Source organism: Alosa sapidissima, chromosome 12, assembly GCF_018492685.1.
Source record: "Alosa sapidissima isolate fAloSap1 chromosome 12, fAloSap1.pri, whole genome shotgun sequence".
In the NCBI taxonomy this organism is placed as follows: Eukaryota; Metazoa; Chordata; class Actinopteri; order Clupeiformes; family Clupeidae; genus Alosa; species Alosa sapidissima.
Genome location: NC_055968.1, coordinates 19,860,415 through 19,877,868, shown reverse-complemented (window position 1 = coordinate 19,877,868; position 17,454 = coordinate 19,860,415). Strand labels below are relative to the sequence as shown.

General features: G+C 42.5%; 1 protein-coding gene and 1 long non-coding RNA gene across 2 annotated transcripts in view; one reads left to right on the top strand and one right to left on the bottom strand.

Moving 5' to 3' along the window:
• Nucleotides 1-278: 278 nt before the first annotated feature.
• LOC121678046 (calcium-activated chloride channel regulator 1-like) overlaps nucleotides 279-17,454 on the bottom strand; it is a 50,162-nt gene continuing 32,986 nt past the window's right edge. Inside the window, exons 13-14 of the mRNA XM_042057223.1 lie at nucleotides 939-1,163; nucleotides 279-787 (exon numbers count right to left, since the gene is read on the bottom strand). Coding sequence (XP_041913157.1) covers nucleotides 429-787; nucleotides 939-1,163 — 584 coding nt within the window. The 3' untranslated portion in view covers nucleotides 279-428. The remainder of the gene's footprint in view (nucleotides 788-938; nucleotides 1,164-17,454) is intronic.
• Nucleotides 12,182-13,108, top strand: LOC121678047. Its single transcript, XR_006021143.1, has 2 exons — nucleotides 12,182-12,665; nucleotides 12,928-13,108. It is a non-coding gene; the product is annotated as an uncharacterized LOC121678047 (long non-coding RNA).

The window sequence follows — 17,454 nt, the reverse complement described above, 5'->3', positions numbered from 1 at the left end:
AGTGAAGTGAAGTTATTCACAATTCCATATGTGATTGAGTTAAACAGTACCTCTTCAGTTTGTATTATGTTTGGTTTAATTGCAGTTAATTGATACTATCATTAAATAATGGAAAGTGTTGTGGTGCATCTTCACTGTCTATTGAAAAGTTACTGCATCAAATTAAAGTGTTTATTTATATAGCGCATTTTTCATGTATAAAGTGCAACAAAAGGAGCTTTACAATCAGAGAGTAAAACATTACTTATTGGTCTACAATTATTATTTTTTTGCATCTAGTTATTTATGACACACCTTGTGTTTTTTGCAACAAAGCTGTTAAATCTAAATATTACTGCAATCATTACTACAATGGCAGCCACTGTGCCACTTACTGCGACTGCTATCACATTTATGCTGTTATGTTGTTGGTTTTTGCAACAAAGCTGTTAAATGTAAATAATTACTGCAATCATTACTACAATGGCAGCCACTGTGCCACTTACTGCGATTGCTATCACATTTATGCTGTTATGTTGTTGGGTATGTATGTATACTGGAGGTTCAAATTTGACCACACGGGCAATGTTTGACATTTCTGATTGCAAAGGGTCTGCATTTTCAGCTGCAATGGCAAAAAAGACAGTAGTGCCATTGGTGATATTGAAGTTGGATGAGCTGAATGTGTATTCCTCAATGGAGCCAGCCTCTTGTGGTGACAGTGCTGATGTGTTGACAGCACGAGTCTCATTAAACTCCCTTCTCAGCAACTCCAAGTCTTTACTCCAGTGGATATGGTAGAGTGAGGCTGTATAAATATCAGTATTTAAGTCAAGTATAAAGGCTGGGCTCTAGATTTATTCAATTACTTCACACGTTAAGGTGATTCCCAGTTGAATTTCTACACACACACTGTACTCGTGGGAAAGGGTTATAATATAATTAGGAGTGCATCTCACCTGTTCCCTGGTCATAGATCGCCCCAGGAGCAGTCCAGGTGAGAGTGACATTTTCTCCCTCCAGTTTGGCCTTCAGGTCTATGATCTTACATGGAGGAAATAGTGGAGGGTCTGTAGATCCTAACTCCACCACAAAACTCTCTCCTGTGGCTGTCCTGCTGAAGCTTCCCACCTCTACTGGTTCATTATTGACAGGAGGCTTTGGGGGATTCAGCACCACTTGGCCTGATGTGGGATATCATACAGACAGTCAATATGAATATATCTTTACCAATGCAACAATGATTTCTGCATACATTTGAAGGTAAATAATGTATTATAATCATAGATTTTGAACTGTGGGAATAATATGTGTGAAAACTGGACTGGGTTTTTGGCCTCGAATATGATACAGCATAGAGTTTAGCTGGATTTCCATTCAGTGTTTTGTGTTCTCAGTGCATTGTGACCATTCAAATAAGAAATCCTAACTGGAAACATTTGAAATGCACATGCAATTTTGAAATGTGCATGAAATTCGATTTACTAAAGAGGGTTGGATTAAACTCTCAGGGCCAGATGAATGTAAATTTGTGAACTTAGCGTTATCAGCGCACTTAGCGTTACATGGCAACTGGCGCCCATGTTAACTGGCTGCTGTTGCCTTGGGCAACAGTAGCAAGATAACATGGTAGCCAGATAACATGATCAGCTGTGTTAACTTGCTACAATCATAATAACATTAGCTGACTTCTTTTAATCGTACAAGTCAAGTCAATTTCTCTACATTCCGTCAGCTGGTTCGTGGCACGAGCAGTAGACGTCTGGTTATCATGCAAGCAGTTCAATTTATTAGTGGTTCGATACCCACGTGGAGTTAATTTATGTTATTTAGGTGTTTGTTTTTTGGGTGGAATATTCATAGTCCAGTGCATGTAGTACTACAGACCATTTTGGCATTTAAACATGTCATGCATATTTGTATTTGTTCGTCTCTAGTTTATATCAGAAATCTGCAAGCGACCGCATCTGTCAAAGACTCCTCATCCACGCAGCCAGTTAACATGGGAGCCAGTTGCCCTGTAACACCGGCCCCAACCGCAATTTGTGAACATTCACAACAGAACACATACTTCAATCTCAAGCGCATATTGAATGAAGTTAACTGATGACAACATTAAAAGGAATCAAACATTTAGCGGTCATGAAATAATACAAAATATGATACGATGTCAACAAGCAAGGAGATAATGAAGAGCAGTAGTTCTACTCACGGTGTGTTCATGCACATGGGAAAAATATTTTTTCCAGTGAAAAACATCATCATTCACGTCACTTCATGTGGGAATAAGAGGTGGGATACTGGGGGAAGATTTTCGGTGCATTCATTTTTCATCTCAATTTCAATCGCGGTTAACGGTTTATTTATTTACAGATCTACGCTTGATTCAGATTTCTCTTGGCCCAGCTACCAGAAGAGCTACACATTTCAGACAGGTTGCTCACGTCCCAGCTACTTAGTCAAACTCAGTTTGAGGGTGCAGTACAATCAGCCTTCACCGGAAAAGTGCTTCTATGACTTCAATTGTCTCCGTCGAAGTCTATGGGGTCGCTGTGTCCATTTATTTTACTGTCTATGACCCTGCCTTGAGTGACTTAATTAATATTAATATGTAGACCATTGGGGTATTTTAGTTTCGTTTCTCTAGTTTTTGACCAGTTTTAATCTCCTATTTTTTATCATGCATTAGGTGTTGTGGGCCTGAGCGTCATCTGGGTGTGCATTGTGCTCACTGCTGCTTTGCTGAATTGTTTGGTCCCTGCATCACTTGCTTCCAGCTGTTCCCAGCTAACGTGGCTCTGGTACAGAAGCTAATGGCGGTGGCGGGTACACACACCTAACCTGGCCCTGCCCACCAAGATCTTCTTTCAGGGAGATATAGGGCCCTATTTTCTCAACGCAAAACCTGGCACAAAGCGGATTATTATCCTGACACAGAGTTTATTCCTACCTTACTCTCGGATTTTTCGCCATGCGCTGTACTTTTATTAAGCTTTGCGCCCAGGGGTGTGGCAGAAGGTGTGTTCTGGCGCACAATCCAAAATCGCTATCTTACACCCTCTAAAAATCATTACGCCACTGACCAAGAGAAATCTGGTCAGAAATCCTTGGCAAGTTGTTTATATGTTATTTTAAGAGCACATTATCAGTGATATGGGCGGGTGTACAACGCATCCTGCTTCTCTTATCCACCAGCACCAGCGCACATCCATGCAAAACATTACAAATTACACAATTACAATGGGAAACATAATTACAATAAAGATATTACAAAATACATCTCACAATGAGTAGTTATTCACCATCATTTGCAAATTGGTAATGACGGATAAAAGTGATTAGGCAAGAGGCACATGAAGTACAGCTGAAGACGCACTGTCACGAGATGTAAGCAGCAAGTCCTCTGTCCTTAGGTTTTTCATTCAGTTATTCGAACATTATTGGGGTAAGTGTTGCTTTTTTCAGGCTATGTTTTCGATGGTAACCTATTGTCAGTCAATAGTGAAAGTAACTGTATAACTGTTTTGTTGTTGACTATGAGACCACGGTGAAATTAGTTTTACTTTGCCAATGAGGTTGAATAATAGACGAGTGCAGATGCCTGTAGGCTATATACTCTGCTAGGTTTTTAGTAAAGCATGGTTTAGTGGAATACCTGTTCCATACAGTCTCACGTGCAGATTCCTTCAAATGTGCCAGTGACAATAAAAATACAGATGCGCTGTTTGAAGTCGAGCTGCTTGCTGTTAAAGGGAAAAAAATTAGACTGTCAAAATATATCCCGTTATTAGGGGTGTGAATCTCTCATGTAAAAGACGATACGATTCGCATCTAGATACATCGGCACGATTCGATACAAGAAAAGATACATGTTTATAAAAACGATTCAGTACGATTCGATGCGATTCGATGCAATTCGATGCAGTTCAAGAATGGAAAGCATTCTGAAATATTTTTTACCATTTGCTCAAGGTGCACATTAATTTTATATTATCAATTATCATGGTCATGGTTGTCAATTAGGCAAAAAAATGTGTGAATATGATTATCTAAACTGAGGTTTGTTTCATATACTGTATTGAAATGAAAAAAGAATAGTCTACATTTCAGTCACACACAGCACAGCAGCCAAATACAACATAAAAATACATTTTTATAGACTTTACAGATTTTATAGAGTTATATCTGATTGTTTTCATGGAGCTGTAGCCTTGTTGAGGTAAGACAATACCGAAATAAAATAAAACAGTGCTTAAGACACTCTTGGCCTTTTCTCATATAGCCTACCCTACAAGAATAAAATAGGCCTTGATAGTATATTTTTACTACCATATTTCTCTTGAGACTCAATCAGGATGATGCAAGATCAGGATCCAGGCTTTATTCTTTTTAATGAGGGGCCAGTGCCCCTCAAGGGAGAAAAGTACATGTTTGTGTCAGCCCATCATGGATTTCACCAGATTCTCAATATTCTCTTCTAAAGACTACCGGAAGAGGCTGGCCTTTTATGCTCAATTTGCAAGGGTGTGGTTCACGTGGTGATCATAGGTACAACGTCCTCTGATTGGCTTTCTCTTCCCGCCGTTTCCGTCAGCCACACCCAGACACACCTACACACACCCACTTACTATTTAACATATTAGGAAGGCTCCTCAGGTAGAAATGTTATACAGGATGTTCTAAACATTCTTACACTTAATTAATTGTACTCATTGTACTGAGACTATAAAAATGATACCAAACATGAATACATTTACAGTTAATGACACAAACATATAATTCAGCTAAAGTTTAACCCAGGTCTTTGTTTAACCCAAAAAGGAGATTGTGGACAGCTGGTAGGAGCCGGTGGGGAGCATTTCACACCTACATCTGCATTTAATAGATCAAAGGGAGAAAGAGAATACCCTCTAAATGTAAATGTGGCTAAGCCTCCACCTAGTCTGGGGCAAGAAACGGTCATATAAAATTATTCCCTTCAGCCTACAAATCAATGAACTCTCTGGGCTTATTTTGTTCCAACAGTAGACCTGATGCAGAAACCTATAATGCCACAAGTCTGAGTGAATATGAACAAAATCATTGGCTAATAATTTGTGCATCGTTTTAGCAGCAAGGGCCAAATTATTATTTAACATTAAGGAAATCCCTTCATAAAAGGTAAGGCTACTCTATTGTTGCTGTTTAGGAATGCTAAGAGTGTTTAATTTCGCACTGGATTTCGAAAAACAAAAGCCGACCGAGTGCAAGTTGTCACATGCTTAAGTTTCAGTAGATGTATGGGTAATGAGGTCATTTGACAACTTTGGGCAATGAATGTAACCAAAAACGAACTGCATTACCCACAATTCCGTGCCACGTATAGTTTCAAAACCGGAAGTGGGATGAACGCGCTGCTTGGAACGTAAATGAGAGTCTGAGCGAGCAGAAAAGGTTGTGAACCGATTCATAACAAGTAAATCGATATAACGACCGGTTCATTTAAGTTTTTTTTCGATACGGGGCTTCACGTATCGATGTAGCCGTATCTTACACGTTAAAAACGGATACCGATACGTATCGGTTAATCTTTACACCCCTACCCGTTATGTTAAGGTAAAAAAAACTCTTAAGGATGCCTTTAAAGGTGTGTAAAAATGTTGTATGTATGACACAGTATGACACATCTACTGTTTCCAAAAACGATAGTTTGAACTATGGTGGTGCAACTTACATACTGGTAGTCCGATGCATCATTAAGCTATACAAACCATTAAGCTACAAAAACCATAGTTCCAAAGAATGTTCGCATACACTGTTGTAAAGTTCAAACTACTTATTCAGTCATTTGAACATTATTGCTGTAAGTGTTGCTTTTTCCAGGCTATATTTTCGATGGTAACTAGGGGTGGGCGATATGGACAAAAAATATCTTAGTGAACTTAGATTCCTGATTGGCTAGCCAAATCCTGATACGCACACACACAATACATGTGAGACGCTTCTCACCCCTAAAGTCCTCCTTACACTGACAGACTTTGTAAAGATTTGGAAAAGATTTTTGAAAGACTACAGTCTCAGACCCTCTCACATCTAAAGACAAGTAATAGAGTTTTAAGTCACAGACTATGATTTTGCAAAGATTAGGGATCTTGCAGGGTCACTATTTACAAGACTGCAACTAGATTCCTTTAAATCAGGGATTCCCAAACTGTGGTACGCGAGCTGCCACTAGGGGGTACGCGAGATGAAAAGGGCAATGGCGGAAAGGAGTTAAAAATGATTAATTAATTAATACTCTAATTAATTAATAAATAATACATCATTTCGAATCGGGTTATAATGATATGGAAACGTGAAATTAAAGGAAATCATTTGTAAACTCTATAATAGGCTATGTTTTCATTAAAAAAATAAGCTACACACAATAAACGTGATTTCCTGCGGGCAGCCAGAATATCTGGCGTGTTAGTTTCGTTGAAGTATAGGCTAGGTAGAACGCTGCGTAAACATGGAAAAGTGGCTAAAAACAGGGACATTGTCCAAAAGGCCTAATTAAAGCAATCGAAGAGGAGAAGCGAGAGAAACAGAGCAGGACACAGGTAACGATGGGATGGGGGCAGACTAATGAAGGTGGAGATGGAGCGCAGGGGGATAAAAGAAAGAATGAGACAGAAAAGACTGCGCTTAGAAAACAAAAGTATGATGAGGCATACAGTATAGTCCTAGGCTTCACGTGGATTGGGAGACAGACTGCCCAAAGCCACAGTGCGTGGTCTGCAGTGAGATGCTACCTAACCATTCTAATGTGGTTCTCCACACTGTTTTTTTTTTTTACGTGAGAGCTCATAGACCAGTTGTACATTTTGATTATGTTATCATGTAGGGCGGCTAATTAAACAACGATGCCTGGAATGCGTCAATAGAATGTGTTACTTTTTTATGTGTTGGATGGTGGGGGTACGCGAGCCGAGTCAGGATGTAGAAGGTGGTCCGCGAGGAAAAAAGTTAGGGAACCGCTGCTTTAAATTATTACCCATCGTGCAATAGATATGAACAGGAACTGAAATGATAGCCTACTAAACTCAAAGTCATATTTTCGTGTTTCTGCAGCATTGTTTCATGCGTGACATCCCTAACCGATATAGAGTTGTTCTGTCATGTGGAAGAGCCAACTAATAATGTATAAGAAACGAAATAACAAATTATCATATTCATGGGTTTCATCACGTCCCTTGCTACAGCTGTCGCCTACTTTGCCCCTTCCTGTTTGGTGTTGGAAAGAGGTCACTATTGTTTTTTATAGTTCATGTCACTATTTGCATGAGCCACGACTAGAAAGACTTACGATATCAAACATGTTTGATATTGTCGTAACGGCAAAACTAGAAAAAGACTGACTCCGACTGACTTAAAACCGCTAAGATTGGCACCTTACACTTAACAATCTAGTTGACGGGAGCACGCCGCGATTCCAGTACAACTCCCATGATTTCTTAACCTGACAATAGCCAGATGAATGTCGTTCCGCTTAGCTCCGCCTAGCTTCACTCACATCCATCTGGGACCTCTTCCATTGAGAGTGATTTCTGCAACCGACTTTATGGTTCAGCCAATCAGGACGCAGGGCGGGAGTTTCATAGATGTGACATTAGGCCTGTCAAACTCGATTCCTTTTAAGGATCCGGGTTATTCTGAGTCACTCACTAAACTGATCCGGGTTGAACGAGTCACTTGAGTCAGTATTGCTAAATCGCAAAGAAATTCAGTCCTACGTTCAAGCAGTGCAGTGGGGTGCTTCATTTCGTTAAGTGCCTTCTCATGTTGGATGTGGATCCTCCATGATTTGAAACCAGGTTTTTCCAGAGTTTTGGTCTCCTGGTCAAAGTGCATCCACACATTGTTCATCTTTTTGGTGCTCATGTTCAGAAACTTTGATCTTATTGACAGGGAGGGTAGCCTATATTATAATAATTAATTATTTGTTGTTGTTTTGTTAACAATAGAAAATTTGCCTAGGTCTAATGCTACTCTGCTACAATGTTTATTACGACTACTATATACTAATAGTAGGCTACTAGGAATCTATTCTAATAGGTATTATAGGCAGCTAATAGGCCTACTAGGCAACTAATATGATTAGCCTATTAATCATAGCTATACATACATATATATATATATATATATATATATATATATATATATATATATAATGTTAGGTAGCCTAATATAATATCATATATAATATAATATAATATAATATAATATAATATAAAATAGCCTAATATAATAGCATCAAAATCTCCACCCACTCACGGGAAAGAAAGCAGTTTGAGCCAGACTGTTTATTTATTGTCTTAACCTAGCCTAAGCAATTGACTTTCAATGTAGACATAGAAACAGGAACGTAGAAATGCCCTGCAGTGACTAAATTATTATTATTGTTATTATTATTACTACTACTACTACTACTACTACTACTATTCTCATTAGGCCTATTATTATTATCACCTTGACACGAGTAGAAACTAGGCTACTTGCTCGTCTACAGATCCACTCATGACAATGTAGCCGGCTGATTCGACTGACTCGCACTCATAACAACATAATGTAACCGGTCCGCCCGCGGCTGATCCAAATGACCCAGGTAGGCTAGCCTACTCAAGCAACTCCATACAGAGCTTGCAATGTTTCGGACATTGCAACTGTCTTCGCGACCTAATTGCATTTTAAAGTAGGCTATGCGTGCAGAATATATGTTATTTCAGAAGTGAACGCATGGCTTTTGTTGTGGATTTTCTTTTAACCTTGACGAGGAGTTACTCGTTCCTCTAAAGATCCACTCGTGACAACGTAGCCGGCTGATTCGGCTGACTCGCACTTATAACAACAACGTAACCGGCCCGCTTGGCTGATCCGACTGGCTAGCCTACTCTCCATACAGAGCTTGCAATGTTTCAGACTGTCTTCGCGACCTAATTGCATTTTAAAGTAGGCTATGCGTGCAGAATATATGTTATTTCAGAAGTGAACGCATGGCTTTTGTTGTGGATTTTCTTTTAACCTTGACGAGGAGTTACTCGCTCCTCTAAAGATCCACTCATGACAACGTAGCCGGCTGATTCGGCTGACTCGCACTCATAACAACGTAACCGGCCCGCCCTGCTGATCCAACTGACCCGGCTAGCCTGAGCAGCTCCATACAGAGCTTGCAATGTTTCGGACTGTCTTCGCGACCTAATTGCATTTTAAAGTAGGCTATGCCTACGTGTAGAACATTGTATGCTATTTCAGAAGTGAAAGAATGGCTTTTGTTGTGGATTTGCTTTTCACCTTGACGAGGAGTTACTCGCTCGTCTACAGATCCACTCATGACAACGTAGCCGGCTGATTCGGCTGACTCGCACTCATAACAACGTAACCGGCCCGCCCTGCTGATCCAACTGACCCGGCTAGCCTGAGCAGCTCCATACAGAGCTTGCAATGTTTCGGACTGTCTTCGTGACCTAATTGCATTTAAAAGTAGGCCTAGGCTATGCCTACGTGTAGAACATTGTATGTTATTTCAGAAGTGAAAGAATGACTTTTGTTGTGGATTTTCTTTTAACCTTGACGAGGAGTTACTCGCTCCTCTAAAGATCCACTCATGACAACGTAGCCGGCTGATTCGGCTGACTCGCACTCATAACAACGTAACCGGCCCGCCCTGCTGATCCAACTGACCCGGCTAGCCTGAGCAGCTCCATACAGAGCTTGCAATGTTTCGGACTGTCTTCGCGACCTAATTGCATTTTAAAGTAGGCTATGCCTACGTGTAGAACATTGTATGCTATTTCAGAAGTGAAAGAATGGCTTTTGTTGTGGATTTGCTTTTCACCTTGACGAGGAGTTACTCGCTCGTCTACAGATCCACTCATGACAACGTAGCCGGCTGATTCGGCTGACTCGCACTCATAACAACGTAACCGGCCCGCCCTGCTGATCCAACTGACCCGGCTAGCCTGAGCAGCTCCATACAGAGCTTGCAATGTTTCGGACTGTCTTCGCGACCTAATTGCATTTAAAAGTAGGCCTAGGCTATGCCTACGTGTAGAACATTGTATGTTATTTCAGAAGTGAAAGAATGGCTTTTGTTGTGGATTTGCTTTTCACCTTGACGAGGAGTTACTCGCTCGTCTACTGATCCACTCATGACAACGTAGCCGGCTGATTCGGCTGACTCGCACTCATAACGTAACCGCCCGGCCCAGCGATCCGACTAACCCGGGTATACAAAGCAGCTCCATTAAGAGCGTGCAATGTTTCGGACTGTCTGCGCGACCTAATTGCATTTTAATATGCTACATCTATACACCAAATCTAAAGTATGCCTAGGCTACATGCAGAACATTGAATGTTATTTAAGAGGTGAAGAATGGCTTTTGTTGTGGAATTGCTTTTCACTTTGAGGAGGAGCTACTCGCTCATCTACAGCCACTCATGACAACGTAGCCGTAGCCGACTCGTACTCAATGTAGCCTAACCGGCCGGCTGATCCGACTAACCCGGCTCTGCGGGAAGTTAACCAGTTATCTCAGACTGCCTGCTCACTCAGTCGCTTGAGTTGATTTGTGGAGTTGTGGTTATCCTACTTACGAAATTGTTACATTTTTGGCAGCTATGATGGCTAGTAGGCTAGCTAAATGTTGCAAGAGGTTTGTGTGTGGCGCTGTTTATCGTTTTAGATTGAATTGTAGTAGGACTCAACTGATCCGAGTTAATGATACTAGAGACTCGCGACTCATGGGTTAATTTAAAGATACGGGTGAAAGATCCGAGTGAATCACGACTCAAACAGGCGTATGTGACATAGCGTAGAAGTGACTGTGAGACTGTTATCAGCATCACGGGTTGGCTTCGATGTGAGTGGTTGAAGTAGCACGTCAATAGATGACGGACAAGTGGCTTATTCAATCATATGCAAGCATTTTTTGATTAGGCCCAGCCTTCTGAAGCAACATTTCAATGGATCGGTTCCAGATGGATGAGTGGAGCTAGGCGGAGCGAAATTCATCTGGCTATTGTCAGGTTAATGATTTCTGTCCGACTGGAAATTTAGTCGCCGACTGTGAAGACAGCCATAAGGTGGTGCAAAAGTCTGTGCACTTGCAGAAAAGATTTGTAACTGTAGGACAACTTTTTGTGCGTAGAATATTGATTTGTAATTGTAGAATATTTTTGTAATGGTAAAATATTTTTAACTGTAGGATGATTTGTAGCTGTAAAACCCGTAGAATAGATTTGTAAGTGTAGGGCATATTGTAATTTTGACTTGTACGGGTCCTTTTTTACAGTTACAAATAATTTCTACAGTTTCAAAACGTGATACGTACAAAACATTTGAGTCTAATATTCTTCCATATGAAAAAGAATCTCCTGTGCACGACCTGCCTGCGCGAGGCTGAAATTTCTCATGCGACAGAGGAAATGACGCAATTTTGACGTTACATTGTCGCGCTACTGGTCGGGAGCGGCGAGTATGTAGTACCCTTAATCCCGGTGCAGTGAGCTGCCTGCAACAACAGCGGCACTCGGGGAGCAGTGAGGGGTTAGGTGCCTTGCTCAAGGGCACTTTAGCCGTGCCTACACAGGGTTCGAACCGGCAACCCTCCGGTTACAAGTCCGAAGCGCTAACCAGTAGGCCACGGCTGCCCCAATCTGGTCAACAACAACTGTATGTTTAGGTTGCTGTTTCTCATCCTAAATCTCTAAAATAGAAATTTTCTTCAGAATAATTATGAGTGGATAGCCTATTTATGATGACTTCTTGAAGAGGCCAAAAGCCGAAACACAAAGTTATCAGACCAAGAAGAACTGAAACTTTCCTGTTCTCACACAGCAAGTGTCTGAATGAGGAATTAAAATGTATTTTTGTTTATCCAAACTTTAATGCGCAGCCTACATATTTGGCCTTCAAAATCATATTTCTAGGTCGTTTTACAGTAAGATACATCAAGAAAATAATTTAATTCTACATAATTTAGTCATTTTTTGACCCTCTCTGCATTTAAATTGCTATATCTCGAAATGGATTTCCGCGACATAGGACTCATTTCATTGTGGCACGCCTCAAATAGTGCACTCATTTTAGTAAGTGCACTCATTTTAGTGTGTTAATTTGACACAATTTAGTAAATAGGCCCACAATTTTGTAAAATGATGCACTATTTAGTACACAGACACACACACACACTCACACATAACCTTTATCAATAGCCCATTCCCCGTTCCTTATTTTCATATCAGAATGTTGGCAACCCTAATTGTGACTTTATTGCTGGCAAGAGCCCACAGTTCATGGGCCAGCCTAGGTCCCTGTATGGTGTGTGTGTGTGTGTTTACCCCCCACCAAGGCTTTCAACCGGTTCATGGAACGAAAACGAAAACCAGAAACTTTTGATGTTTTGCTAGGAACAGAAACGAAACCAGAAACTTTAAATGTTTTTATGTTCCTGAACAGAATCGTTTATCTAAAATAATGGTAACCAGTTAATACTGTTATTTGTTCGTTCTTTGACAACATTTCTGTGCAATATGACTAGGTGAGGTTCATTTCCGGTCGTTCACTCAACAGGAGAAATGTAATAGAGAAGCTTCCCGCCAGCAAGTAGCCTAATCAAGAGCGTATGGCCAAGCTGTAGCCTGTCTCCCAAGCTTAATCATAAGAGGTAAATATTGTACCAAGCGTCTCACAAATGTTTGATTTTAAATATGAATTCTATCTATTTAGATATAGGCTACGAATTTCCAATGCATTGTTGTAAAAATCTGCTGGGTCAAGCTAACAAAAATATAGCTAAATAATGTTGGACAGCTAGCATTGCTAGTACATTTGAACTTTTTTGTTCAGATGGGAAGACATTGCGGGAATCCTGTGTGGCAGTATTTTTTGTTTGATCCCGCAATTAACAAATCCAAATGAAATTGCAGGAAATCATGGAGGCAATTTACAGAGGCACATTCAACAAAGGCATCCGGACATGTACAACAAATCATCCAGTCATGGCCAAAAGAGAACCACTACCCCAGAGAGAAAAATCAGATTGGCAGATAGCGGACCGCTGGTGGTATGCATTGGACCACCATCTCTTTAAATTTAACATTTAAAGAAAAGTTAATAAAATGATATATGGAGTATAACTGAACAAATTAAAAAGATTTTAGACCAATAGTGGCAAAATATTGGGCAATTTGTCTGCAACCCGCCAGCGGACCGCCAGAGAACCGATGAGCAAATGGACCGACAGTGGTCCGCCAGCCTCTTGCTATCTGGGACAGGGCAAATGACAAATGAGGGATATTCCACCATTTGGGGAATTACACTCATTTTCCACCTCCCCTCAAGTTATACAATTGATTTTTACCTTTCTCAAGTTCATTCAGCCGTTCTCTGAGTCTGGCGATACCACTTTTAGCTCCAGCCTATACAGTAGATCATTGAATCGGATTAGACCATTAGCACCTGCTATGCAATGATCTACCTGCAATTATCTATGCTAGGCTGGAGCTAAAAGTGGTATCGCCAGACTCAGAGAACGGCTGGATGAATTGAAGAAAGGTACAAATTAGGGCTGTCAGCATTAACGTTAATCGAGTTGTGATTAAGGACCAAGCATAACTCGTTATTTTCCGTGTGCCACCAATTTTTGATTTTACACCTTCACTTTAGCCTGGCTAGCGTCACCACTTCTCAATGTGACGTGGTCTGGGAACCAAACGTTAATTTTCTTGTATTTGAAAAAAAATGGCCAGATCCGTTTATTGGGTGCCACGGATGTCTATCAAATGCGTCTGTGTATAGCTCATCATCGTCTTGCTTTCCCCCTTGTTCTGTGATTGGTCTCCTATCTCAGGCGAAAATTTGCTCCATGGTCTCCAGGCTGCCTTAGCAGCGTGAATCAAATCGCGCGCAAGGCAGCATGGGAACACCCAGGCTACCTTCACTTGTTCTGTTATCAACAATTCTCTTTGGCTGCTACTATTTTGACCATTTGATGCACCGTTTCTTGTCCTCAAACTGCCACAGACACTGTAGGCTTCTACCTGCTTTCCTCCTGTAGTCATGAAGATAATAAACACCAACGCAGTTCTGAATTAAATGGGCGTTTTACTAAAAACACCTAAAAAATAAGCTAGAATCTACAACACGGGTCGGCAACATGCGGCCAAAGCTGACACAGCACCAAAATTATTTGGCCCAGCCAAATGATCCTGGCAGTCCGATTTTTTAAATCTTTTATTTTACAATATCGATTTACACATAGCCTACGAATCAGACTGCGGGTGGGTGCTTAAACGAACACCAGAACGCACTGGATCCTGCTAGCCTACTCTGTGCATAACCCTCGGCCAGCGCTTCAATATTGCGCGTTCTCGCCTCTGTTTAGAGCGAATAGGCCACCTTGAAGGTGGTGCTTCGTTTTGTAGCCTAGTGCGGTATGATATTCTTTTCAAACAGCGACAGTGTTGTTTCATACAGTATCAACTAGCCTACAGTTTGCACGCCGCTTGCACAGCCTGAAAGAGCACACCTCAGAACTTTGTGAACACTGCTGCAATCTGCTTGCCGTATATGGGGGTGGGAGGGCGGGTGTGTGCAAAGGAGGAAATAGAATGAGAGTGGGGGGGGCAGCAGGGGTGAAAGTAAGCCGGTACTGGGCGGTACGGAGTACCACTAAAGTATTTGGAGAGGGTACGCCGTACCGGAAAGAAAACTATACTGTCTCTGAAAAATATTGCACTTTCAGCATGACAACACAACTGCTAACGTCAAATTACCAGAAGCAACAAATTTCCCCCAAAATATATTTCTTATACATCGTTCTGAACTGTATCTGAATTGTGTCTAAACCTCCCGTGCAGCTGGATAGACAACGAGCAAGCTATAGTGCGCGTACAGTAGCCTACAGTAATTGCGCCAACGTGCACTGGTATCCAAAGTGTTTTAGCAGGCGGACGTTTCTTGGAAAGTCTCCCAAACAAACAAAAAAAACATACAGGCTAAAGAAAAATATGTTGATGTTTCAATAGCTTATTCTGGTTTTATGTGTGCAGTGTTTTGTCTCAGTGTGAGACAAAGCCTACAGAGCTGGGGATGAAGCTGGCATGAGAACAGCGAGAGCCAACCTGTCCCGTGGCATCAAGGAAGCAAAAAAGGAATACACTTACAAGATAACCACCCACTTCAAAGACAGCAGGAACGCACAAAGCCTATGGCAGGGCATTCAGGCCCTCACGGACTACAAGCCCGAGCCACAGAGCTGTGAGAGCAACATCCCTCTGCTCAACAATCTGAACCGCTTCTTTGCTCGCTTTGAAGCACAAAACAGCACTTGCCCACAGAAGACCCCTCCCCCTCCACACGAGCAGACCCTGTACCTCTCTGCCGACAGCGTGAAGAGGACACTTGCTGCTATCAACACCCGTAAGGCAACAGGCCCAGACAACATCCCAGGTCGTGCGCTGAAGGACTGCGCTGAGGAGCTTAAGGATGTCTTCACAGACATCTTTAACACTTCCCTGAAGCAAGCCATCGTCCCATAATGTTTCAAAGCTGCCACCATCATACCTGTGTCGAAGAAAACTGCTTCATCCTACTTCAATGACTACCGCCCTGTGGCACTGACGCCCATCATCATGAAGTGCTTTAAGCGGCTTGTCATGTCACACATCAAATCCAACCCCCCCACCCCACCCTGGACCCCTTCCAGTTTGCATACCGAGCCAAACGGTCCACAGAGGATGCAATCTGCTCTGCCCTCCACCCAGCCCTCACCCACCTGGAAAAAAGAGACTCATATGTGAGATTGCTGTTTATAGACTTCAGTTCTGCATTCAACACCATAATACCACAACAACTCATCTGCAAACTTGACAAACTGGGACTCAGTACCTACCTCTGCAACTGGCTACTGGACTTCCTCTGTCAGAGGCCTCAAGTAGTACGTGTTGGCAACAATATCTCAAGCAGCATTACACTGAGCACGGGGGCCCCCCAAGGCTGCGTGCTCAGTCCGCTGCTCTTCACCCTGCTGATGCATGACTGCACTGCAACCTACAGCAACAATCACATAGTGAAATTTGCTGATGACACAACTCTGGTGGGTCTCATCACCAAAGGCGACGAGACTCAATACAGGTTGGAGGTCGACCTTCTGACCACGTGGTGCAGGGACAACAACCTCCTGCTGAACGTCAGCAAGACCAAGGAGATTGTTGTTGAGAGGTCACACCCAACACCTGCCACTGACCATCGACGGTGCTGTAGTGGAGAGAGTGAGCAGCACCAAATTCCTGGGGGTGCACATCAGTGAAGACCACCAACACTGCATCACTGGCGAAGAAAGCTCAGCGCCGCCTCTACTTCCTGCGGAAACTCCAGGCACCATTGAGAGCATCCTCTCCAGCTGTATCGCTGTTTGGGGCGGAAGCTTCACAGACAGTGAAATTTGCTGACGACACAACTCTGGTGGGTCTCATCACCAAGGGCGACGAGACTCAATACAGGTTGGAGGTCGACCATCTGACCACGTGGTGCAGGGACAACAACCTCCTGCTGAACGTCAGCAAGACCAAAGAGATTGTTGTTGACTTCCGGAGAGGTCACACCCAACACCTGCCACTGACCATCGACGGTGCTGTGGTGGAGAGAGCGAGCAGCACCAAATTCCTGGGGGTGCACATCAGCGAAGACCTCTCCTGGACCACCAACACTGCATCACTGGCGAAGAGAGCTCAGCGCCGCCTGTACTTCCTGCGGAAACTCAGGCGAGCAAGTGCTCCATCAGCCATCATGACCACATTCTACCGAGGCACCATTGAGAGCATCCTCTCCAGCTGTATCGCTGTGTGGGGCGGAAGCTGCACTGAATACAACAGGAAAGCCCTGCAGCGCATAGTGAACACAGCTGGAAGGATTATTGGTGCTTCACTCCCCTCCCTGAAGGACATTTACACCACACACCTCACCCGCAAGGCGACCAAAATTGTGAGTGATGCAAGTCACCCCGCTCACAATCTGTTCGATCTACTGCCCTCTGGGAAGAGGTACAGAAGCCTGCGCTCCCGCACTACCAGACTCACCAACAGCTTCATACACCAAGCTGTAAGGATGCTGAACTCTCTCCCTCCTCTCCTTCACCTTCATCATGGATTCCAGTTGCTGCTACTGGAAGAAACTGGAATCCATGCATTTCCACTGAATTATTTTTGGAATCTGATCCCTTATCATACCTGTTCATTCTTACTCGTTGCTCGACTTATCGTGACTAAATTCAAGATGGCTGCAAACGTTAAACTTCGTGAAGATACTGTCTGTATAAATCGTCTTGTAAGTAAACTACCAGTGCTTTTTCAAAGTTCTCAATGTCTCGTTTTAAATGTCAGGGCCCTAGGAAGTCTACCAATGAAGTGTGGAGATACATTGAGCCTCGTAAATGGGTGTAAAACAGTGATTTA